Source organism: Hyperolius riggenbachi, chromosome 1 (genome assembly GCF_040937935.1).
Source record: "Hyperolius riggenbachi isolate aHypRig1 chromosome 1, aHypRig1.pri, whole genome shotgun sequence".
Classification (NCBI taxonomy): domain Eukaryota; kingdom Metazoa; phylum Chordata; class Amphibia; order Anura; family Hyperoliidae; genus Hyperolius; species Hyperolius riggenbachi.
Genome location: NC_090646.1, coordinates 146,365,176 through 146,391,662, shown reverse-complemented (window position 1 = coordinate 146,391,662; position 26,487 = coordinate 146,365,176). Strand labels below are relative to the sequence as shown.

At 43.5% G+C, this 26,487-nt stretch overlaps 1 protein-coding gene across 4 annotated transcripts in view; it reads left to right on the top strand.

The window, feature by feature from the left end:
- The window catches only part of SNX25 (sorting nexin 25), a 217,410-nt gene that overhangs the window by 94,454 nt on the left and 96,469 nt on the right, over nucleotides 1-26,487 (top strand). For all 4 annotated transcript variants that reach the window (XM_068278701.1, XM_068278698.1, XM_068278697.1 and 1 more), the window contains exons 3-5: nucleotides 5,474-5,690; nucleotides 17,855-18,027; nucleotides 21,165-21,351. In XM_068278701.1, the coding sequence (XP_068134802.1) occupies nucleotides 5,474-5,690; nucleotides 17,855-18,027; nucleotides 21,165-21,351 (577 nt within the window). The remainder of the gene's footprint in view (nucleotides 1-5,473; nucleotides 5,691-17,854; nucleotides 18,028-21,164; nucleotides 21,352-26,487) is intronic.

Genomic DNA, 26,487 nt, shown 5'->3' with positions numbered 1-26,487 from the left:
TGTCAATATTGTCACTGACTGCCTGCAGAGTATCATGCAAACAATTGTTTCAGCTTGTAGTTGTGTACTGGCATAAAGGACACCTGAGGTCTGAGAAATATGGAGGCTGGCATATTTATTTCTTTCCTGATCCTGTGTCTAATACTTTTAGCCAAAGACCCTGAACAAGTATGCTGATCTTGTGCTGTGACTGAAAGCAGATCTAAACACAGGACTTTCTCTCACCTCTCAGCTCTAAGATAAGCAGCAGCATAATAAGCTTCCAGAAAACATTTCCTTGTTACAGCTGACAGAGCTCCTCAAGAGATGCTGAAGTGTAGTTACTTCATTTTTTGCTGGGAGCACATACAGGGTTAAACTCATGTGTTTATACATTTAGCCTGTCTGAACAGCACTGAGATGACAGCTCGAATTACAGTGGCTCATTACTAGCAGATCAGTGAGAACAAGACAATAATAATTATCTCCAAATATAAACAGGGTGCGTTTCTATGTGTGTTTTCTTTCTCTCCTGTAAAAGAGTTTAGGTCCTTTCGAAGTCTGACTCGAATAGCCACATGCTTGTTTCAGGTGTGTGATTCAGACACTACTGCAGCCAAAGAGATCAGTGGGACTGACAGGCAACTAGTATTGTTTACGTGGAAATAAATATGGTAGCCTACATATCTTTCACCTCAGGTTCCCTTTAAAGTGTAGCTTTGGGATCTTGCTGCTGGAAGGAAGTCTATGTTGCGTTTATGGACATTTGCAGGACCGCTGCCTTGAAAATGAAAATCTACATAGTCTGTGACTAACATCCACAAACATGATGTAGCTTTCCAATCGTGCGGTCTAATTGTGGTAAATTGCTTTAAACCTGAGAATTGTAGGTTTTTTTTAGATATTAATTTGGGGTAAAGGCAGGTAGAATAACTGTACGGATATTAAGTTGCAAACTTATTGTATGCTATGCCAGATAGTAGTTGTACTTGAACACAATAGAGCAACAATCGTGTGTAAAGCAGTGGCGCACCTTGGGATTTGACACCCAGAGCTGATTATTTACAGACAACACTCCCTCCCCCCCCCCCCCCCCCCCCTCTTTACCAAAACTACCTTTTTTTTTTTTTTTTTTTTTTTTTTTTTTTTGATGGGAGGGTTTACAGGTTGGAATGCCGAGCGCGTTGCTGAAGATTTGGGGGGATTTTTGAGGAAATTGAGTCATCAGGACGTGGACTGAGCTAACCGTTATGAAACTCTTTACTCTAAACAGCGCTGCAGAAGATGTCAGTGCTATATAAAAACATAATATGGCAAGACATTAGACTATGACTATGGTATGATTAGATTGTGAGCTCCTCTGAGGACAGTCATAAAAGGACATATGAAAGAGGGGGATGTGGTGTGTGGTGTGTGGTGTGTGGTGTGTGGTGTGTGGTGTGTGGTGTGTGGTGTGTGTGTGTGTGTGTGTGTAGTGTGTGTGTGTAGTGTGTGTGGTGTGTGTGTGTAAAGTGTAAAGAGGTAGTGGCACAAGACAGAGAGCCTGGTGGGAGAGGAGAAATGGCAGGAAGGCCTCTCATCAAGGCTGCAGACATCACCAGTGTTTGGCAGGGACATGCTGTTAATAGAAGCCACTAAAATCTGAAAATAGGAAAGGGTCTTGGGGAAGACAACAGGGTGTGAGGGAGAGCTGAGAAAAGAAATAAGATTAGCTGCAATCAAGCTAATCTAAATTGCCCCTTGCCAGGTTTAGCCATGGCAAGGGGTGCCGCTGTGGTGCTCAGCCACTGTGTTCTTCCACCTGGGACCTTTTTTCATACTTTGGGTAACATTCGGGAACATAGCAGCAGGCAGTGCAGGGGACTGTACTAACTTCCTGCACTACATGTAGCACCTCTACCCCTTTCTGTCCCATGGGCAATGTGTCTCCTCGCTCGCTACACACAGCCTGCAGTGAGTGAATGTGCAGAGCAGCAGGGTGAGTAGAGAGAATGATTGCTGTGCTGCAGCTGGGATACTACCTCGGGACGTGCATGCCATGCCTGCTGCCTTCTTTGGATGTGTGGTAGCCGTTCCTGCTCCTTTGCCCACAGAGTGCCTGCTGTCTTCCTTTGATGTGTGATGGTGGTAGCCGTTTCTTCGGCTCCCACTCTGGCTACACCCGGTGCTGTGAACACCTGCAGCCTTATGATAGATACGCCATTGGTGTAAAGCCATAGTAACGTATGAGATCTGGGTTTAGTCCTTGACCGATAAATTCTGATGTAGCTTTCCTGCTTGACTTGAATAAAAATTCAGGCCATACACTGTACAGTATTTGATGATGAATCTTGCATAGCGTATGGGTTAATAAACTGGTCACAACCGCTTGCGCTCGAGGACTGCCATCAGTATTGAGCACAGGGCTTCTCATGCATGCTGGAGAATTTCTGCACAGTGTGTTCAGCAATAACACAATATACCTAATGGCATGTAGCAATCAGTGGATGCGCAGCTGTCCTGAGGACATGAACAGAAAAGACATCTCTGGATTTGTAACAGTGTGGCAGGAGGTCTGTTCATAATTCCTCAAGAACTTGCTTTAATTATAATTACATGCTTGCTCTAAATAAGCTAACAGACTCATTCTTTCCGCTTGACTTGACGCTAGACTATTCATAGCCTCCAGTTGGAAGGAAAATGCACTTCACTAAATTGAAGTTATTACTGCTAATAAAGAACAAATAAACCGTCATTAAACGTCTCGGGAAAGAGAATAAAATCAGTCTGGACATGGTTGGGTAACACGTAGATGAAGGTTATAGCAGTGTGTGTGTCTATGGCACGGAGACAGCGTGCTTCTCCTGAGGAAACATCACTGTGCGCGTCTCCTGGAAAGATTCAGCATTTCTGGTCACTAGTGGCAAGCCTGCCAGCTGGGATAATAAATATGTCACTGCTTCTGACGCTTCCTCACTTCGCATTTCTCTTAAAGGACTCCCGAGGCGAACAGGTTAATCTATCTTTACTTACTTGGGACTTCTTCTAGTCCCTAGAAGTCATTTCGGTCCTCCTTGGTGTCCTGCTGGCTGCTCATGAAGATCACAGACCCATTGTCGCTTCTGCGCATGTGAGCACTGCACATGTCCACATCACTGGGCACGTGCTTCTGCGCAGGTGCAGTATGTGCCAGAAGCCATGGGTCCATGTGCCAAAGCATCGACCCGCTGATGGGTCAGCAAACTTTAGACGGCCAGCAGGACACCAAGGAGGACTGAAAGGATTCCTAGTGACTGGAAGAAGCCCCAGGTAAGTAAAGATAGTTTAACCTGTTCACCTCATGAGTCCTTCAACCACTTAAGGATCGTAGGCTTACAACCCCTAGTGACCAGGGTATTTTTTTTTAAATTAGGCCTTTGCAGCTTTATGGACTCACTGCAGGGCCGTACAACTTGGCACACAAGTGATTCCCCCCTTTTTATGCCCAACAACAAAGATTTCTGTTGGTGGGCTCTGATCTCTTGTATTGTTTGTTTATGGTTTTCTGTATTTATTTATATATATTTTTTCAATAAAGTTACTTATTTTTTAACTCTTTATTCCCGCCTCCCCCTGCCAGTCAATGACAGCAATCGGCTGGCATAGGCATCAGCCTACGAGAGACGATCGCTCTTGTCTCTCCAGGGGACAGCAGAGTGACACAGCTGTCCCCAGTACAGCGCTGCCATAGATCGCAGCGCAGTAAAATGTAAATAGATGGCGGTTTTGCCGTCTAACCGTCTCCTAGTGGTGATTGCTGCTGGGAGACTGATGATGGAGCGGAGCTCCGTCATTCAAGCGGGGATGCATGTGCATAGGCATGCGTGATCCTGACCATAAGATATACCCAAGTTTAGAGGACATAAACCAGGGGAAAAAATATATACTAAACCTGGTGCATCCATGGTGAAGGGGCATCTTGTGGATTATGCCTCCTTTGTACCTCATGCCCCCCTGTACCCCTTGTGTCCCCGTCTGTCCTCCTTTTGTCCACCTCTATGCCCCTTTGTGTCCCCCTCTGCATGGGCACAGTACAGGGAGTCCCTGACATTGCAGCAGGTTGGAGGTTCATATTGTCAGGTGTTCACAAGTCAGGAACTCCCTGCGTTTGTAATACAAGATGCAGTGACTTTTCCCACACTTTTGGGGAAGAAAAAGTGAGTCTTCTAGTCCAAAAAATACAGTATGTTTCTTCCAGAGTGAAATGAGATTTTGGTGGCATCTTGGCTTGATCCAACTCTCTCACTGTGGGGCAGCAGCTGAATTGCTATGTGAGCTGAGGTTACTCACAGAAAAGCTAGCCAACATCAGATTAAAACTGATCTTGAACAGTGAAGGCTAGACCAATCAATACTGAAAGATAAAATGGCCATCTCACTGCTGACATTCAAAACATGCTGTTCTATTGACTATTAACCAGTACAAAGAGTTCTCTTTGTATTTAATTATGCAAATGCACCATGTAATTTCTTCACCAGAAGTACTTTAATTAGAGAAATGCTGGTGGATACCTTTCTCGTAATTGAAAATTTCACATTCTGTTTCCTTTTTGATTCGTGCAATGGTTACTAATTATAATATCCCTGGACCAGAGTTGGGTATTTTTAATAACTTATCATGGCCCACAGCAATTTTTGTGTTTCGTGGTCGCCTATGTTCTTGCAGGGCAGTAATGGCAATCAATGGGTTATCTCAGTTGATGTCATATATTTCCAATCCTATTATAAATTTAGAGACTGCATTTTTACTTCCTTCCAGGCCAGAAGTGATTTTATAAACAGAAATACACGTTCAGAAGAAGAACCATCTGCTACTTTGGATAACTAGCTTGTAATAAATAGGATAAATGTGGTATCTAATAGAACAGTGTAAAATATAATTACCATAAATCTGTCAGATGGGAAAAACAAAACGAGGTTTCAGTAACTGGCTTTAACGTTGCTCAAAAAACTATAGAACTGAGGAGCTGATTTCATTATGCATTCTCTTTGAAGGGAAACATTATTGTGCAGTGTGCCAAAATAATTCTGTATCATACAGATGAAAAAAAATTATATATAAATATAAAATATCATCCTAAAGTTAATTTGTCAGTAATTCTGAAGTACACTGAGACCATTTAAAGGTTCAGGAACTCTTTGCAGGTGTTTTGGATTAATTAGCTGATTAGCTGACACTTTGAGTCTAGAATATTGAACCTTTTCACAATATTCTATCTTTCTGAGATTTTGATTTTAGAGTTTTCATAAATTGTAATCTCTAATTATCAACATTATAACAAATGCATACGCGAAATATCTCTTTTGCATGTAATGAATCTTCTATTTCAAATATTCATTTCACCTTTAAGCTGAATTACTGACATAAATTAACTTTTGCACGATGTTCTAATTTTTTGAGTTTCACCTGTATGTTGCCCAATCCATAGAGGCTTGGCATGATTGGTATTCACTCTTGGTACTCTTCTCTCTTCCAGTCTTTGACTACAGCTATCGGGACTACATTCTGTCATGGTATGGAGATCTCAGCAAGGATGATGGTCAGCTTTACCATCTGCTTCTAGATGACTTTTGGGAGTTGTCCAGACAGCTGCGTAGCCGGCTCGCCCACATCGATGTTGTCAAGATGGTCTGCAGTGATGTTGTGAAGAATCTGCTCACGCATTTCTGTGACCTGAAGGCCGCAAACACTAGGTAATAGACTTGGAGTGAGCACCTGAATGTGTGTGTTGTGCTGTCAGTGGCAACAAGCTAGTTTCTCACAAGCCTGCTGTACATCACCCCCTGAAAATGATATCCACTGTAATTGCTGTAACTTTAAAGAGAGCTGAGGAATAAATACAAATAAAAAAAAATGGGGAAGCCGCTTCTCTCCATTTTGTGTAAGGATACCCGACGTAACCTCCACTGTATAAATGGAGGCTCCAGGTATGTATGAGCAGGAGTTCTCATGCCCACCGCTCCCCTGTTCACCTCCATCTCCCTGCTTTTTAGTGTAAAAGTCCCTTGCAGGTGTGCCTAGTCACAGCCATGTAGCACACTACTGTGTAAGCGCTGGCCCAAGTATTTATATGTGCAGAATGTTCTCAACCATGGAAGTGCATGGAAGCTGGGCCAGCGCTTGCGACTGCCGCGACTAGGCACACTTGCTTTTACACCGGAATGGAGGTGAACGGGGGAGCAGTGGGCATAAGGACTCCTGCTCAAGAATGCCTGGAGCCTCCATTTATACAGGGGAGTTTACCTCGGATATCCTTTAACCCCTCTCCATGCTCCTAAATACAGTGGCAGAACCCTTTTGATAATACTTTTTACTTTTGACTTGTTTTAATAAAATCTCTGCTAAATGACTAACTCTTTGTCCATGCTTGTTACATAGTTATTTGGGTTGAAAAGACATCATCCATAGAGTACAACCAGAAAGTAAATTACAACATCAGCCTGCTCCCTCACATATCCCTGTTGTATAATAGCCTGTACTAAACCCACCTGTTCCTGAATGTTTCCCGCTTGGGTCGTGCTTAATCACCATCATAACACCCTTCCCTTAAGATCTTATTCCTCTGATTACTTTGCTGTCTTTATATTTATCTTTGAATTCTTAAGGTCTGGTATACTCCATACAATTTTCACTTCCGATCGAAAAAATTGTCAGATGGGGGAAAAATATACAGCATACCAATTGCCAACAACTAATCCCAAACTCCAAAATCCACCTGTTTCATGATAAAAAGCAAATCGGACAGGCTGAAAATTGATCGAATGTGTGTCCATTCCATTCATTTGGAAAAATCAGAACTCTGAGCCAAACATGATAAAAATTGCAGTATCTTTCTTCTATATCTGATCGATGTCAGAACGGAATATTGATCTGATCACTTGATAGAATAGGATCTGGATTGAAAATAGCATGTGTTTTCTAGGCTTAAGACAGTCCAAAATATTGCTGCATTTTAGATCTTCCCTTTGAGTCGATCTTGAGTCATTTATAATATAAAGTTCCTTCTAGTACTTTATAAACGAATCGCTTTTGCTATATCTTCTGTTATATATTCTATATAATTTTCTCTTTAATCCTTTTTAATAGGCAAGATAGGGTTTTGTCCCCCCAATTATAGTTCTTGCTGGCGTCTTGTCTGCTTTATCGCCAAATTCATAAAATGTCATCTTACATATTAATATCTCCTCTAGTAATGTTCTATCATAGCTCTAACAAGCTCCTTTCTCAGCTTCTCTAAGAGCTGGTTCACACTCGGAGCTTTTGGGGAGTGTTTCAGTGCTTTGCTAATAATCAGCGATTGACAAGTGTATCCCTGTGGGATCATTTTTACGGCAACGCTTGAGATTTGCCGATATCGCAAACGTGCTGCATGCAGGATTTTGGCAGCAATAGCAATGTGGTTCTCGTTCTCTTGAACAGAGATTTCACAGTAGAATTGCTGAAAAAAGACTTAAATTTTGCACCGTAAAATCGCAATTGCATTTTGCAATCAGTGTGATCGCAATTGTGTTTTGTGATCGGAGTGTGAACCAGGACAAAAAACTCCAGTTGCACTTTTTATTTTCCTTTGTAGGGATAGTTTATTCTCTCCAGACTGCAGATTTTAATCATATCCTGGTCTTTTCAGCCAGGCTCTATTTTGTTGTTGTTGATAAATCTACTTGTAAATACTGCTTTATGAGTCTCCCATATGGTCATCAAGGATACCTCTTCCATTGTGTTAATCTTAAAGGGACACTTAAGTCAAACAAAAAAAATGAGTTTTACTCACTTGGGGCTTCCAATAGCCTCCTGCAGCTGTCCGGTGCTCTCCTCGCCTCCCTCCGATCCTCCTGGCCCCGCCGGGAGCCACTTTCTGTTTCGGTGACAGGAGCTGACAGGCTGGGGACGCGAGTGATTCTTCGCGTTCCTGGCCACAATAGCGCCATCTATGCTGCTATAGCATATATCATATACCATATAGCAGCATAGAGGGTGCTAATGTGTCTGGGAACGCGAAGAATCACTCGCGTCCCCAGCCTGTCAGCTTCTGTCACCGAAACAGGAAGTGGCTGCCGGCGGGGCCAGGAGGATCGGAGGGAGGCGGGGAGAGCACCGGACAGCTGCAGGGGGCTATTGGAAGCCCTAGGTGAGTAAAACTCATTTTTTTTTTGTTTGACTTAAAGAGAATCTGTATTGTTAAAATCGCACAAAAGTAAACATACCAGTGCGTTAGGGGACATCTCCTATTACCCTCTGTCACAATTTCGCCGCTCCTCGCCGCATTAAAAGTGGTTAAAAAAACGTTTTAAAAAGTGTGTTTATAAACAAAATGGCCACCAAAACAAGAAGTAGGTTGATGTACAGTATGTCCACACATAGAAAATACATTAATACACAAGCAGGCTGTATATAGCCTTCCTTTTGAATCTCAAGAGATCATTTGTGTGTTTCTTTACCCCTGCAGCTATCTTCCACTGAAGTGTCAGGCTGTTTCTTCCTGCAGAGTGCAGACAGCTCTGCCTGTATGTAATTCCTCAGTATGTGAAAGCCCAGCCAGCAGCTCAGAGGAGGATTTATCCAGCTTGTAAAAGATAATAGAGCAGAGAGAAGCTGCACTAATCTAAATAACACACAGGCAGTGTGCAGAGAGGGGTCAGGAGGGGGGAGATGCATCACAGAACCACAACACTGAAGAACTTGGCAGCCTTCCAGACACAGGCTGACAAGTCTGACAAGAGAGAGATAAGTTGATTTATTACAGAGATGGTGATAGTAGAACGCGCTGCAGTTAGCCAGAACACATTAGAATAGCTTTTGGAACTTGTAGGATGATAAAAAACAGGATGCAATTTTTGTTACGGAGTCTCTTTAAGTGTCCCTTTAAAGGAAAGTCTAATTTCATTGCTTATCCTTTATGTAAATTCTCCATGTTGTGATAGACTTTCATTACCCTCCACATTCTGGAAGATTTTTTTTTTTCTATCTCCGAGCATAATAACGCTGCCAGTGCAGCGTCTGACATAGTGACTGGGCCTGGCTTATCTGGTGATGGTTAATCATAGGAATGCAAGATCTAATCAATGTGTGTATGTATCACCAAATGAAAACTGAAGTCTTTCTCAGAGAGATTCAGGAACTTCTGCTCACCCAACTGATGAGCATCATTCCACAACTTCTTTCTCTTTCTTTCTTTAACCTCCCTGGCGGTATATTAAAAACCGCCAGGGGGCAGCGCTGTCGTTTTTTTTGTTTTTTTGTTTTTTTTAAATCATGTAGCGAGCCTAGGGCTCGCTACATGATAGCCGCTGCTCAGCGGCATCCCCCCAGCCCCGCCGATCGCCTCCGGCGATAGGCGATCAGGAAATCCCGTTCAAAGAAGGGATGACGTCACTGACGTCATGGACGTCGTAACGTCTAAGGGAGTCCCGATCCACCCCTTAGCGCTGCCTGACGCTGATAGGCCAGGCAGCACGGGGGTCTAGGGGGGGGGCTCTACAGGGGCGCGGATAGCGGCGATCGAGCGCGGGGCGGCGGCGATCGGTGTGCTGGCGCAGCGAGCAAAAAGCTAGCTAAAAAAAATTACGGAAATCGGCCCAGCAGGGCCTAAGAAAACCTCCTGCGCGGCTTACCCCGAACCGCCAAGGAGGTTAAGTGCAAGTGACACCCATGCTAACCTAGAAATAAAAAACACACATATAGAAGTAGATAAATACTAGTTCTACTTACATAACAGATGTATTGCACTGTCCACATTACGATTCCTGTGCATTTTACAAAGGAAAAGCAGAGAATCCTGTTCTAGGCAGTTTCCATCTTTGTTACCTTTGACCTCCTGACATTGTTTCCTCCCTCACTTTTTTCTCCTCTTGCTAATTGTGTATTCGTTACCCGCCCTCCTCCTAGTCTTCAGACACTTCCACTGAGGTCTATACTAAGAAGTGCAATGTGTTATGTCATTAGAAGGAGGTGGAACTAAAGGGAAGAGGAGAATTATATTATAGATAAAGACCCCCAGCATGTTTGGCAATGGCACTTAAAGGGCCACTTCTTCTAAGGTATGTGATCACTCCAAACCATAACAGCAGAAAAAGTTTTGAATGCAGGATTAGCATCTTTATCACGTAATACACTCAGACCAGTTGCTTTTGAAATTTGATTTTTATGGTGACACTCCCGCTTTAAAGGACTTACGAGGGTAAATTACAAAAAAAGTAAATTACCTACCTCATCTTTTAAGGCACGGAGGACGCCGTCCGCGCCCTCCGTGCCGATCCGCCAGGTCCCCCCGCTCATTAGCCCCCCGGGCCGGCTGCCGACCCCACGGCCCGGTTCGAGCTCTCCTGCCTCTCGCAACATGGCCGCTTCCTCCGGCTGCGCAGTCCACCTGGCCGCGAGTGCGGCTGTGCAGCTCTAGGGCCAACCCCCCCCCCCCCCCCCTCCCGATCCACGCTCCTTTAAAGGACAATTGTAGTGAGAGGTATATGGAGGCTTCCATATTTATTTTCTCTTAAAGTGAACCTCCAGACTAAAAATCTACTCAGCAGCACTGAAAAGGCTTGGTGCTTCTTTAACCGTTTCCCAGCATCAGAACTTTGTTTTTCTTACCCAAGCCTCATTTTTAGCTGCACGGAAGAAAACTGCCCGGGCATTTTTCCCCTGATGCTATGCAAAGCATGATGGGATTTCTGATGTTGCTGTTCATTCTGCTGTTTTGGTGTAAACTTTTTTTTTTTAATTTGAAGCCTAGCGCACGCAGCTGGGAGTGGTGATCAGGACACAGGACAGTTGGAACTGTGTCTCATGCTCCCTTTCACCTCCTTTCAACCAAAAAGATGGCTGCCCCCATGAAATCACCAACATTTGCCTATTCTTTTAAAACAGGGTGGGTAAGAGATTATATTACCTATCTATTTTAATTAACATAACTAATGTAACTTAATGACAATAGGTCTGTTTAGACTGAAGTTCCCCTTTAACCCCCTCTGGACCGCCTAACACTGATCGGCATCTGGAGAGTGGCAGCCCCAGGGCTGACTAACGCTGAAAGGCGTCAAGTCCTGGGGCGTGGTTTTGCAGGAGATTGCGTGCACATCCCTGCTTGAATGACGGAGCTCTGGTGACAATCCCACTTTAGGAGATGATTAGGGCTTCCCCAGCCTAGCTCAGGATTTAGGGCAATGTTAAAATTGCTCCAAACACACACACAAAAAATCTTTGAAACAAAAAAGCATAATGTTCGCTTTTAGGTGCATAGAAGCTAATTTAACAGCATATGAATTACAGGGTAACGCACTGCAGCTTCTGTGTTTCCCATGCGGTGCCCGAAGCACTTCCATCGGATCACACCACGGGTACTGTGGTACTGTAGAGACTAATGGGATGAGCTGTGGCAGGGGAGAGTACATTAATGCGACACCACATGTGTGCAAATAGCCTATAAAAACCATATGGGAGTACAGAATCATTCTCATATCTCAACTGATAACTTGGGCTCCGTAAACAAACACACTGGAATACAACCAGATCACTACTGCAAAAAATTGATGCAGGTCTCGATCGCTAGCAGATCAGACATGCTGGGAATTATTGATTCAACCAGTCGACAGGAAATTGCATTGTGCGTACCTGGCTTTACGTCCTGTCTCCTGCCTAATAATAATAAGAGCGATTTGGGGTTGTGTGTGATACTTTACCTTCACAAAAGGATGCTTTTGATGTGATTTGAATGGTCAAAACTAATCTGAAAGAAATTATCGATTTGTTCCCATTAACAGAACAATTTAAGAAGGTTTTACATTCCAAATCAATGATAAAATCCAACTTCCGGATCGATATTTTTTCCTTTTCCAGTCTACTAAAGATTTGCGCCACACACAAGGTGCAGTTTTTTATACAATTTGATCATAAAAATCTCGTCCAAAGATCAACCGAATCTGCAGCTTTTTCCCGCAAGCGAGTCAGGGAAATTTTGCCATAGGCGGGCAATGGCTTGGCATCAGAATCACACTACGGTGCCATTCTGGTTGGCATGTTGCAGTTTCCCACAGCACACACCCAAACCCCCTATAGCCCGGCTAAGCGATTCAGGTGCATACCTTTTATCACCGGCCCTGTCCCCGTAGGTCCTGCAAGACGCACGCTGGCTCTGTGGAAACCGGCCCTAAACCACTTTATATTTCACTTCTTTTGGTATTCTGGAAATGTCCACATAAGTACTGTACATACACATGTTGGATTTTCATATTGATAGTAACACACTTTAGTAATACCGTGAACCTCAAAGAAACTGAGTACATCCTCTTGGATAAAAGAAAAGGTGAAATGGATGGCATGACCACCACATTGACCATCTGTCACCAAGAAGCTATGAGACCCCTTTTCAGGGTTTTATACTTTATGATGCTCTTTTGTTAAAGAGCAATAATTACACTTTAATCACAGTGCTTACTTCATGTTTGTAAAGGTCATTATTGATTGTGCGTCTTGCAGACTGTTTCTGCCTGGACTGATTATTTCTCTCTGTATTGATTCCAGTACCTGGACTGTAAGATATGTCTTTGTGTTTAGTAATTCTTCTTATATCAACTCCAGTTTTGTTAAAAAAAAAGAATGAAAATCGTGTGAACTCTTGTAGACCATTCAGTTTTTTTGTTAAACTTGCTCACTGCAGTGACTAATAGACAACTAGACTAATGCCTCCCTGTAATGTGAGTGTAATTTAACTGGTTAGAAATGTTCCTAAATATCTTTAGGGCTGTTTCACCAAAAAGTGCTTTGTGATTTTTAGATCAATTTTTGTCAAACAATTTTTGAAGCGATTTTTACTTTCCTATACTTTCGACAAAAAGTGCTACATGCAGCATTTTTTTTAAACTGATGACTCCAGTGTGAAATCACTTATTAGATTACATTAACTTTTTAAACACAAGCGCTCTTAGTGCCCTAAATATTCAAGCTGTGACTACACGACTGCTCATCACTCCTCCCAATCAGAAGTTGGGAGTGGGGCGTGGCTAAGCTGTTTTTGGTTGGCAGGCCCTTGCAGTCAGCAAGCTAGAACCTATTGGTCTTTTGTAGTGTGACGTCACAGTGGTGATCCCATGATTGCCACCATTTTTCGAGATGATAAACAAGAATATTATAGGTAAATAAAACAAATTTACTGGATAAGCGCTTTAAAGTGGACCTGAACTCTTGCACAGGACAGAAGGAAAACCGAGAGAAATGCACCCTGTGTGTATTTAGAGAGTTTAGCCTGTTTAACCACTTCACCCCCCCCCCCCCCCCCCCCAGTGCTAAATTTCTCCGTCCCTCTGTGCACCGCTTCACCCCCAGGGACGGAGAAAGGCGCACTTGTTTATTTACTGGCTGGGAGTGGGCCGCACAGCAGGTGACTTAATTGGATGTTAGGAACGAGCGTTCCTAAATCCAATTACCCTCCCGATTGCGAGTATAATGAAGACTGCTTTAAACAGAAGCCGTCTTCATTCAAAACAATGTAATGTAAACAAATGTGCAGCGCGTGATCGCGCGACCCGCGCGCGCACACACCCCGACTCTGCAGTACAATGATTGGTTATGGGGACTCTCCAGTCCCCAATAACCAATCATAGTACATAAATACTAGAATGGAGGCAGCGCTAAAAGGTAAAAATAGCGCTGGTGTTACAGGGGTAAAACCCCTCAGTTGTGAAATGGTTAATTCCCCCTCATCTGTGTCTAATCACAAGTTGTAATTTTATCTCTCCCATAGGTCAGCTGACTGCCACGGCACATAAGCTCATTTGAAGGCACAGAATGTTTACAATATGTCCACTTCCATGAAAGCAGGAAGTAGACACACTGCAGATTTATTGTAGGATTTGGATCAGCTGTAACAAAATGTTTTTCTTTAAATATTATTTTGTTGCGTATCTTTTAGAGCAGCGAGGAAGTTCTGAGTTCAGGTCCGCTGGCTTTACTGTAATCACTTCACCAGTCTCCTTTCTACAATCAGAAGTTTTGTGTACTCTTCTTCTTTCTATATATGTAAGACTAAAGGTGGCCACACACGATACAATAAAATGATCCGATTTTACAGTATTTCGATAAAAACGATCGTATCTCTCGAAAAAAATCGAAAGCTTTTTTTTTTTTCATTCAACTGTAAAAATCCGATCAGATTTCCCGTGTTTTTTTCGAATTAAATCGATCCGGAATGCCAGATATTTCTCTTCAATCTCTACTAAAGATTGTATGGTGTATGTTGGATTGTTAATTTTATTGATAGACACACCCTAGCAATTTTCTCTGAGTTTCCAATCATTTTTATCATAATTGAGGAAAAAATTGAACATAGGTGTGTGGTTACAATCAGTCAGAAAAATGTATTGCAATTCTTAATTTGAACAGATATTTAAAAAATTGTATGGTGTGTGGCCACCTTTATGGTGGCCACCTTTATGGTGGCCACTAATGATCCAATCTTTTTCATCCAATCTTACCATTTCTATTTAAAGGAATACTATTGATTCACATATTTTTTTTCAATTGACACAGGAATTGTTTGGGAAGTGCTGCTAAGTACTGGTGTATACATTTTAGTAGCAACTTCTTTGTTTACTGTTAGCAAAATACATTCAAACTTTACTGATGCCAAAACTGACGGCTGACTGAGCCATGAGGAGAGGGGAAATTCCCCTCACACTTGATCAGTTAACTCTGTGTAGCTCTGTGTGTGACAGAGAAGAGAGCTCCCAACAGCTGCAGCTCCTGTGTCCTGTGTTTCTGACTGAAGTGTCTGAAGAGAGCAGAGGAAATATAACAAATTGTCACAGCTTTTCATACTGTTTTTGCTTTCAGAGTTTGATATGTTTGATATTTTCTTTCTGTAGTCTGATATGCAACTCTGGCTGTGCATTGAAGCAGACACCCCTTCTGCAATTGATTTGTCCCAATATAGCTAAATCCTACCCTCAATAAATTACAGCTTTTGCCTCTGATATTTAACATGAAAAGTAGGAAAATGTTTACACAACTACTTAGACATTATTTGCACACTGTCATTTTAGAACACTTGGGTATCGATAGTATTCCTTTAATATAAGGAAACTGCCCAAATTATCTATTCAATATATTCACTCAATTTACCCTTATACTACATAGATTTGGTAAAATTGAATGAAAAAGTTTGTATCATCAGTGGCCACTTAGACTCTTCGATGAATAGACCTTATGCAGTGATGCATGCTTGCATTTGTTCCCTTCAGCAAATGAAGGGCATGATTTTAGTGTACAGCAGGCAGGTTTGTCATTGTCATTGCTGTACACACGATAGAGTACTAATGGGTGTGCCATTGTTTTGTACGTTTTACAGAGTACATGGCTGGGACACTGGAACTGCAAAAATTATTTAAACAAGTATCCTAAGATAGTTACATTCATGTACTTTTAAACTGGCAGGTTTAGCAGTTTTATGTAATTCTTGTTTTTCTTTTTGATGTATAAAATAGGCTGGTACCATTTGTCAGTATTTAGTTATTTTGAGTATTGCGCTGATGCATATACAGTAATGTTTGTCTTCCTTGTGTAAAGGGGAGCTGTCATTTGGCATATGATGTATTGCCTGGCAGTTGTAGGCTGTGTATGTGAGTTGCTTACTGATGAATGTAGTTTATACTATGGACTATGTATTGCGTCAGTGATCTGCGTGTCAGATAGCATTGGTGACATTCAGCATGCGCTCAGGCAGAAGGGATCACTGAGGTGTGATGAGCAGCGAGTACTCATCCTTACAGAGCCCATACTGTGTATTGCAGGTGTGCTTTCAATGCTCTGAAAAATGATCCATTTATTACAGTCAGTGGGGATTTATGATGTTGTCTCAAGCTTTGTATTTGTTCCATTACAGAATTAAAATGAAATCTTATTTAGTGCCTGGTACCCTCTCTGCAATTTTCTGATTTGATTTCCAATTGTTTTTCTGATCCATTTTGTACAGAAGTGATTGGAAAATCAATCAGAAATCAGATCGGACCTGTTGGAAATGATCGATGCGACCAGTCAATCTGACAAGAAATTGCATGGTGTGTACCAGGCATAAAAATCTGATTGCTGATAATACCACAGCCTTGGGAAAGCAATAGACCTTTACCTTCTGGTGGCAGTTGTGGGATTTCCCTGGAACCATTTTATATTGCCTTCTACATGCAAAGCAGAATGAATGTTAAAGTGGGCCTGAACTCCTGCACAGGACGCAAGGGAAACAAAGAGAAATGCACCCTGTATGTGTTTCCAGAGATGAGCTTTTCTAATCCTCCCTTATCTGTGAGTAATCACAAGTGTAATTTGGTCTTTCAGCTGTGTCAGCACAGAAATTTGGCAGTCCACTGCAGATACAGCTAATATGTTAACACAGGATATTAACCCTTTTTTATGCTTCCATGAAACCAGGAAGTGGACACGCTGCAGATTTATTGCAGCAGTTCTGTAACTTGTAACAAAAATGTTTTTTCTTTAAAGATTATTATGCTGTTGCTTATTTTTTAGAGCAGAGAGGAAGTTCTGAGTTCAGGTTCTGCTTGAACTATTCTGTCTTTCAGAGACCCATGCTTTGTATTTCACCACATATAGATAATTCTGATTGCACTGATATAAATGAATCATTTATAAGTTACTATTACTTCTCTCAACATACAGTCAGATGAGAATTTTGACAAGTCTCAAAAAAATTGATTTTAAAAGGAACCTGAGTTGAGAGATATATGAAGGCTTCCATAGTTATTTGCTTTTAAAGCATACCAGTTGCCTGGCTGTCCTGCTGATCTGTGGCTGCAGTAGTGTCTGAATCACACACCTGAAACAAGCATGTGGCTGTTCTGGTCAGAAACACCTGATCTGCATGCTTGTTCTGAGTCTATGGTAGGGATGATTCAAGAGATGCAAATACTTCCGAGTTGTTGCAAATTTTTATGCAAATATATGCAGCTTCAATATGCACCAGTCAGTTTAAAGCTGGGTTTAATTTGATTGGTCCATTTTCAAATTGCATATATTTGCATGTCTTTTATCATCCCTGGTCTATAGCTAAATGTATTAGAGGCAGTGGTTGTGCATTGCTCAAAAGGAAATGTCAGCCTCCATATGTAGCTCACCTCAGGTCCCCTTTCATTTATCATTTTGCTCAAGATTTAATTTTGTGTTGGCTTAAATGATCAGATCTCTGTGTAGAGCAAGCTCTAAAGTGGCATGAAGGTAACTGTACCCGTCACAGTCCAGATAGCAAAATCGCCACCCTCACTGGCTCTGTTAGTGATGCCATTACTAGCGCTATGCCTGGATGAGGAACCACTGGTTTGGTGGCTCTTCTCAGTATGAAGTTGAGCCATCCATTTTTACCTTTTCACTCTGGTGAAGGGGGATGCTTGCTTTATGCCTCAATCTGCTTACATTGGAGTATATTCACTACTCATTTACTGAAGTTTGCATACACTCTGGATTGAGCAGTTTTCACCCAGAAGCTGAAAAAATGTTGTAATGAGTCGACTTAGTCTCCTATAGTACACAACGACCAGCACTCCAGACGATGATGCTTACCGTAATTTATATCAGTGTAGGAAGCTAAAGGGGTCCTGGTGACCCGTTTCTTTCTCCCAATGCTATAGATTTATCTGTTATCCGCATCTGGAGTGCGGGCCTTGGTGTGCTATTGCTGTTTATGGTAGATTGCCTAACATGGCTGACCACCTGTCTGATCCCTACCAAAGCTATGTGTGCGGGTTATCAAACACAATCTAGTGATGTCTTCTGGGAATGGTTGGATCGTATGTCTGTGTTCTTTTGTTTTTCATTTAACTTCAGTTTCCTTGCTTTCTTCTTTTCTTCCTTTTTCTTTCAGACAGGATGAACAGCCAAGACCCTTTGCTCTTCATCCCTGTTTAAAAAACACAGAAGAGGAGCTGCGATTCCTCCAGACATGTGCCCAGGTGCTAGTCCTTTGTCTGGTCCCCACCCGGGATGCTCAGTCCCGCAGCCTGCGCATAGTGCTCTCAGAAATACTTGCCACTAAAGGTGCGTATCACTGTGCTTGCTTCTGACTGTGTTGGAAAGGAGAAGGGAATTGCGTGTCTCCTGTAATCCTGCCAGCCGTGCTGGAATATGTGAGGCTATCAGCATTCATGGCAAGCCAGAAACTGATAATAGGTCATTTTCCTGGACTGTGTAAATAATTCAGATTGGATGGCTGTGCACAGAGGCAGGCAGAGTAATAAGCAGCACCTGTAGTGTTGGAGAAAACAAAATGTCACACAGAAGGTACACACTGCCCTCGCTGCTGCTTCTCATTTAGGAGGTTTAGTATTATGGCAAATGAGCAGTGTGCTAGCTGGTGTTCAGTACATGTCTGTGCAGGGACACATCGGTCTGCTGCTCCACACTTATTAGCAGCTGCAGCAGATAACGTTAGCAGCAACTCCTTAGTGACTCGCAGTAGGGAATTGTTGCTTCTATTGTCAGATGCATGTCATAGCCTGAAAGCTATGAAAGCAAGGATTGCCTCTGTATCATTAGGTATGATTATCCTTTGTGACGGGGTTCTATTATGAATGACAGCTGAACTTGTGGCACATCACTGACATCATTATTAGTGTACACAAAATGGACCAGTTAACATTGAAACGTATCTCTAGCAACCACCTTGGGGCCCTTTTCCACTGCAAAACGCTTGACCTATTTTGATGTGCGATTTTTAATGCGTTTGTGTTTCTGTTTTTCTGATTGGCAAGTGTTGTCTTGATTTTGGAAAATAGATACTAGTGGTTAAATCAAAATGCAAACGCATTTCTATGCTTTTTTCATGCGTTCCTATACTTTACATTGAAACGCAAAATGCACCATAATCGCACAGACATGTGTTTGTGGTGTTTTCTTTTTTAATCGGAACTCAGCAGTGGAAAAGGCCTCCCAAGATTCGTATTAAACAGGCTGCACTTAAGAATCAGCAAACGCATGCGTTTTGCGTTTTTGCCAAAAATGCAGCTAGTGGGAAAGGGCCCTTAATGAGCACCTGAAGTGAAAGGGATATGGCGCTGCTATATTTATCTCCTTTTAAACAATGCAAATTGCCCGGTTGCCACGGCTAATTAGTAAAGAGGGGACACTCACCAGCCCCTTCAGTAAGCGCTGCTTCTCCCTGGGTGGCCACTATAAATTACACTGAAGCAAAGTCACGCTTTGCCCCGGACCAGGAAGCCTGTGGGTCCTCTCTGCACATGCTTCCTGGCTTCTTCCTCCCCTCCATGAGTGAACCTCACAATGACGTGCGGCAGAGGCAGAGGGAAGAAGCCTGCGCATGCGCAGAGAGGACCCACAGGCTTCCTGGTCCGGGGCACAGTGCGACTTTGCTTCAGTGTCACTTATTGCTATGTAATTTATAGTGGCCACCCAGGGAGAAGCAGCGCTTACTGAAGGGGCTGATGAATGTCCCCTCATTACTAAATAGCCGTGGCTATGCTTATATGCATACCCACGTCTTCTGCTCAGTGTCCTTTTAAAGTGGATGTAAAATGGCTGTGCCCTGCTCTTCACCCCAAACATAGATTATACTAGTGACTTGCTATAGATGTGCATATATATAGTCATTGTCCAGATATCTCTGGAAAAATCTTCATAGTGTGTGAGAATTCGTTTTTTCTGGGCGTCTCTTCATGGGGGTTGTAGCTGAGGTTTGAGTAATGCCTGTTTAGCTTCTGCATTCATTCACAATGGAAGCTTCCTGTTGTGAAGTGACATCACCATGCAGGAAATAGGGCAGTGGGTCTGGGATGCTTCACATGCCCCTGGAAAGGAGTGAGTGGTAATCCCTCCAGGGTGCTCAAGGGCACTAACTTTACAGTCCGGTTCTTAACCCCAAGAGTCTCTTCACATAAGCAAGTTTGCACAAAAGAATGGTGCCACCCATACAGTTGGCATAGCAATAGGGGATGCAGAGGTTGTGACCGCACCTTTTCTCAACCACAGTATTAGCTCTTTATTGGTCCTGTGCTCTTAATAAGTACCTCTAGATGGCTTGAAGAATAGGATTGCACACTGACACTGTGGTTGTCTTGGCAGTTTTGGTGCGCTGCATCCATAGGGGGGGGGGGGGGGGGGGGGGTTGGCGCAATGTAAAACTTGCACTGGGTTCCATAGCTCCTTAGTTACTCCACTGCACTCGTACTCCACTTCAAAATGGTGCTGGCCAGACTTTTTTTTTTCCCCTTGCTGTGCTGCCATACCTCAATGGGAATAACAACTAATATGCAGGAGTCAGGACAGTGGCTGCACAGAGGTAGAGCAGGGTCACATGTCCCAGCCTGCACCACTTCTGTGAGAATGTGGCCTTAGAATTTCCAGTGAATGCTCAGCTGATTATATATCCTCTTGCCTGTTTCATTGACTGACTCTAGACAGAATTTAAAGCACCATGTTTAGTACTATGAAGGAATCTTTAGTCAGGTTTTTATTTCTGCCTTGGGTTCCCATTTAGGAACTTTTGTTTCAGGAAATGAGTACCTCCAAAAGCCGGCTCTATAGTAACATTTCCCCAGTGGAAACCTAGACACTAAGAAAGCCTGACTGAGTTTGTATTACCCACTCTTCCTGAAACAAGTTTTTGCTGGAATGTCACCTAAGCCTTTATACAGACATATGGAAGATCGTTATTCACTAGAGATGGTCAATGAGCTGCTAAGAAATTTGGCACACAATGCAGATTGACTGCAGCTTGGGATTGGATCAACAGGAAGTGCATTTTATTGGCCCAAACCCAAGCTGCATACAGTCTGCATTACATTTGCATGTCATTGAGCATCAGTTTTTCAGCCATTTATAGCTGATCTGGGCATTGGTTGCATGGATGTTGTCTAACACCAGACCTGACCTAGTTTTTGAGAGCAGCAAATGGCTGAAATATATTTTTGGGAGAACTCCTCAACTTCCCTGCAAATAGCAATGAATGTGCATGCTCAGCTTTCATGATCGCTGTCAGGTTGTGCTTTATACGTTTGCAATCTAAAGTCTGTATTTAGCTTAAGATGCAAGTAATGCCTGGCATTTCCATCATGTATTACAGGAATCCTGAGAGATAAAGATATTGCAATGGACAGTTAAGTCTGCTGCTACTACTCGAGTGACCTTCATCTTGCTGTGTCCTGATTTTGTTTCCTCAGTGCTGAAGCCCTTGGTAGAACTGCTGAGTGATCCGGATTACATTAATCAGATGCTTCTCAGCCAGCTGGAATACAGGGAACAGGTGAATGAGCGTCACAAGAAGGCCTATACCTATGCCCCATCTTATGAGGAGTTCATCAAGCTGATCACTAGCAGTTCTGACATTGAATTCCTCAAACAGTTAAGGTACCTGGCTTTCTTTTATGAAGAGCCCTACATATGACAGCAATTCTTAACTGGGTTATACTGAAGGCATTACTATGAAATGGAGACTATTAGTCATGGTTTACATTCTATCAGTAACTGCAGAGAGGATGCTGGGATTGCATCTTTTTGAAGATGACATCACTTGCTCAGGCATAGAGCTGGAAATCTTACATCATAGGCAAACGTAATGGATATTGTATACGATGCATCAGATTACACTTGGCGTATTTCAGTCTGATTTTGTGATTGGACGTGATTTACCATTTGCAAGGGATGTGTGATTTAACATTGTTATTGCAGTTATTTTTTTAAAAAAAAATTTTTACCACTTACGGTAAGCATTCAAATTGTTTCCAATGCCTACACAGTATATGCTGGATTTTTTCAGTGTTTGGACAATGACCGCAAAAGAAAATCGCATAGCAAACACTGTGCTATGCAATCTTCTTTTTTTTTTTTTTTTGCAGTCCAAAAATGTCATTCCCCCACCCCTACCACATCTTATTGGTTTGTTCAGCGCCAAGAGACATTGAGTTGTGAATGACAAAGCAGCCCGATACCCAGTACATACCGCATATACTCGAGTATAAGCCGAGTTTTTGGGACCAAAAAAGTGTCCCAAAAATGCGGGTCTCAGCTTCTACTCGCGTCACTAATTTGAGTAGTCTTGGCTGTGCCCCCCTGGAGCTGTGTGTGGTGTTACCCTGTGCTCTGTTAACTTTTGCTGCCGCTGCTTCCAAGCCCCCCCCCCCCCCCCCCCCCGCTCGAACTGTTCTGTTGTAGGCTGTGTGCTGTCTTTCCCGAACACCCCCGAGCTGCGTGTGGTGTGTGCAGTCTCCCCCTGGAGCTGTGTGCAGTGCTGTCTACGCCGACATGTGATGTCCTCCTTCCAGGTAGGTGTTCAGCTGTCCCCCACCGGAGCACTGTATTCATCTCTGCGCTGCTGCTGGCATGTGACCCCTGTGAGGCAGTGTTCTCCCCAGGATCAATCAAGTGGGCGCGCCGCCCGGGTAAAATCAATTACTGCCCGGCTGCCTGCGGTCCCATCAGCACGTGGCCGGGTATCGCACTGGGTTAAGTAGCAAAAACCAGCGCTGCTCTCGAATGTGCACAGAGCAGCGCTGCAGAGTAGCATAGTCGTCATCCGTAGCGTGTCCGTCCCCCTCCTGCACATACAGGCTCTAGCAGAGAAGTTTTCACTCACTGCTCCTCGCCGTTCGGGTTATCCTGCTTGCCTGTCACCGGCTCATATGTATGATGCCCTCTGGTGGCGAGGCGCCACAGCATAGCGACATAGATGTGAGCCAGTGACAGGCAAAGCAGGGGAATGACAGGCAAAGCAGGGGAACCCGAACGGCGAGGAGCGGTGAGTGAAAACTTCTCTGCTAATAGAGCCCGTATGTGCAGGAGGGGGACGGACACGTTGCTGATAAGGACTACACTCTGTCTGCTGATACTCTGCTCTGCCGGAGGATGTTTGAAAACTCGGGGGAAGGGGACATTAACACATCAACTCACTGAGCTGAGATTGTGTTAGCACGATTCTGCCCGGCATTTGGCTGAGGGGGCAATCGGGGGTCAGGGTTGCACTACAAATATGTCTGGGTCACTCAGGGGGGGGAGGGGTCCAGGCTGCTATGGATCTCATGGCTGGAGCAGCAGATGAGTCAGTGGAGCTGTGAGAAGCTACATGCACAGCTTGATGATACTCCTGACACTGACATGCTGTTGTAGCAATGTGTTCAAAATAAGAAAGATGTCATCAATGCTGTGTGCATACCTGAACCACAGATATAACAATGCAGTGTTCTCCCCAGGATCAAACAGGTGGGCGGCCCTGGTAAAATCAATTACTGCCCGGCGGGCTGCGTTCCCAGCTGCCATCACCGGCCAGCTATCGCGCACGATGCTCCTGAATCTGCACAGCTCTGTGCACGAGATCTCGCGCTTCCCGGCGAGCTTGTGCGGTCACAGTCTCAGCGGTAGTAAGAGGCGGGACCAGCGCCCGAGGCTAAGCCGACAGTCTGTCATCGTGCACGGCCGACAAGCTGTCATCGTGCACGGACACTACTGTCAAGCCTGTAAGTATCCGCATCCGCCACCCACCCCCCTAATGTGCAATGTGCCGCCGCCCCTATACTTTACCTGTCCGTGTGCACCGCTAGCTCCAGGCTGCGTCCATCATCCATACACATGCCCCACGTGGCTGCCAGCGTGCATATGGGCGCATGTGTGGGACATAATTAGAGCATATTTTATTTTCCACACCACCAAATTTCCCCGTGCCGCCCCACCCGGCTACTTTTTCATGCCACCCGGCTGGAAAAAAATCCTGGGGAGAACACTGTGAGGTACTCAGTAGGTACTGTACTTCCTACCCTCTGCTTTTACACGGGTCAATCATTTTCCCGTTTTTTTAGTTAAAAGTTTGGGGGGGGGGTTCGGCTTATACTCGGGTCGACTAATATTCGAGTATATACGATAGCGTGTATTATTAGCGCTAGTTGTAAACAAGCTTTATTTATATTAATTTTCCTTGTGTTTCAAAGCTGCAGACTGAGCTACTGATTATACCTAAATCTATTTCCCAGCTAGATGCAGTCTGGGGGATTTACATCAGCAGAGGCTGCAGATAGCTGCCATCTCTAATAGAAGGAAAATGGTGGTAAAGCATGGTTATCATTCTCATCTTGCAACAACTAGAGTCTTGGGCTCAGTTCCAGGTCTGGGCACTGTATGCATGGAGTTTCTATGTTCTCTCTGTGTCTATGTGGGTTTTCTTCATGCACTATGGTTTCCTCCTTCATCCCCAAAATATGCTGATACTTTAAATGGTTTACCACCAAAACTGGTGGTGGTCTATAGTAGGGATATTAGACTATGGTAGGGGTGTGAGCATCTTTCAAGGACAATTAATGGCATGGCTATGTAGATTGTGAAGCACTGCAAAAATTATCAGCACTACATAAAATACGTGTTTATTGAACAAGCCAAATCTTAACTAAGGACAGGACAATGCGTATGCAAAATAAAGGCACAAGGAAATTTGGGTTTCAGGAAATACCCAATAACATTTACTGATATTCTACTCTTTCACAGTAGTATTCCCAATGGTAAAATATTGGTAAATAATACCTAGATGATAAAAATGTAGGTGCTTAGATGAAAAACAAGCAAACCAAAAACACAATGTGTGTGTTTGGTCTGCTTTACGCCTGCCATATAATGTATGCAGCGCTGGGGAAAATCAGGTAATTTAGGTACGTTATGCGCCTGGTAGATTGGCCGCTGCCATAAGCCCTAATGCAAGTAGGGGCTATGGTGGTGCCTATAGTGTAATTTGGGCTATGGAGACCAGCTTGGGCACCGAAGGTGCTAATTTTGTAGGTGAAAGTGGCTGGGATTGTAGTGGTGTCGTTTGGGAAGACAGGATTGTAGCGTAGAGTTCTACTTAAAAATTTCGGCTGCACCATTCATTAGTGTTAGGTGTAGATAATGGTGAGGTTAGCGCCAGGGCTGTGGAGTCTGTCGGGGCAATTTTGGGCACCTGGAGTTGGAGTCGTTGATTTCATAAACTGAGGAGTTGGGAGTTGGATGATTTTTATACAAAATCCACAGCCCTGTGAAGTATTAGACTAAGGAGTCTGAGTCGAGGAGTCCGAGTCGGGGCCATTTTGGGTACCCGGAGTCGGAGTTGGAGTCGTGGTTTCATAAACTGAGGAGGAGTTGGAGTCGGAAGATTTTTGTACCGACTACACAGCCCTGGTTAGCGCTATGTGTGGGTAGAGGGGAGGTTAGTGTTAGGCATACATGGGGGTAGATTAGTGTTTGGTGTACATAGGAGAAATGATAGTGTTGAGCATACATAGGGGGAAGTAGTGTTATGCATACATAGGGGTGAGGTGAGTGTTAGGTGTAGTTAGGGAAAACAAAAGTTTGCTTTCTTAGAACAGTTAGGGAAGAGGTTAGTGTTAGATGTAAGAAGAGAGGGGGTTAGAGTTAGGCAGACATAGGTGGGATGTGGGTGGTTGGTGCTATGTGTAGGTTGGGGGGAGATTCGTTTCAGGTATAGGTCGGAGGGAGTTTAGTGCTAGATATGGGGGTGGGGGGGGGGTTAGATCTAGGTGTCTGTAAGCGGGAGGTCAGTGTAAAAATAGGAAAAGGTAAAGCAGTAGTAGAATGTCAACACATTTACTGATATTCTACCTATGGGAAAAGGAGATAGTAGAGTATCGGTAACTTTACTGAAATTCTACTGTCAGGTACACCTCGCAATCATTTTGACGTTGGCACTTTTCCATGTATGTGCAGTGTGGACCCTCCTTTATTATCAGGAATAGGAGTTGGGACTTCTTTTTGCCATCAGGAGTTTTGACCAGTTGGATTTACCTGTTTCATGGAAATCTCCTGTAATACAGTATAAAAATTATTATAAACTGCTTTGTTTTGCAAGCCTGTAATTACTAAACAATATGATGACTTTTATTTATTTGGCGCCATACTGTTCCCTAACAGAGTGCAGACGTGAGGATAATGGGTGATGGTGCATGACAGTTCTGCTTTATACAGTTGGAACATCCAACAATGCAGGTCTATAAATTCATATATAAATAATGCAAAGCATGATAACAGAAGCCAACAATGCAAGTATATGCTTGGGTAGGTTCATTAGAGCAAAGGAAATTCAGAGAGAAGGGTGGGGTGACAGGCACAGCAGTTTCCGTGACACCTGGAGGAGGCTGATGTATATACAGGCCATGAACAGGGCTTTTCACAAATGATATGCGTGCTTTTGGAGGTGCGCTGAAAGGTTTTGAGACAGAGTATGATAAATGTGCATTGGAAGGGGGTTCCAAAGGAGGGATGGATCCCATAGATAAGTGAATTGAAGTGGGTAAGCACGGTGGAGGATAGGAAAATTCCATACAATGTTGAAGTTCAGTCTTCTACTGCATCATACTAGGTTATAGTGGGGGATACCCGAGGTGACATGATGAGATAGACCTGTGTATGTACAGTGCCTAGCACACAAATAACTAGGTTGTGTTCCTTTTTTTTCCTCTGCCTAAAGGAATTAAACATCAGGTATGTAAGTGGCAGTTCCTGACTGAGTCA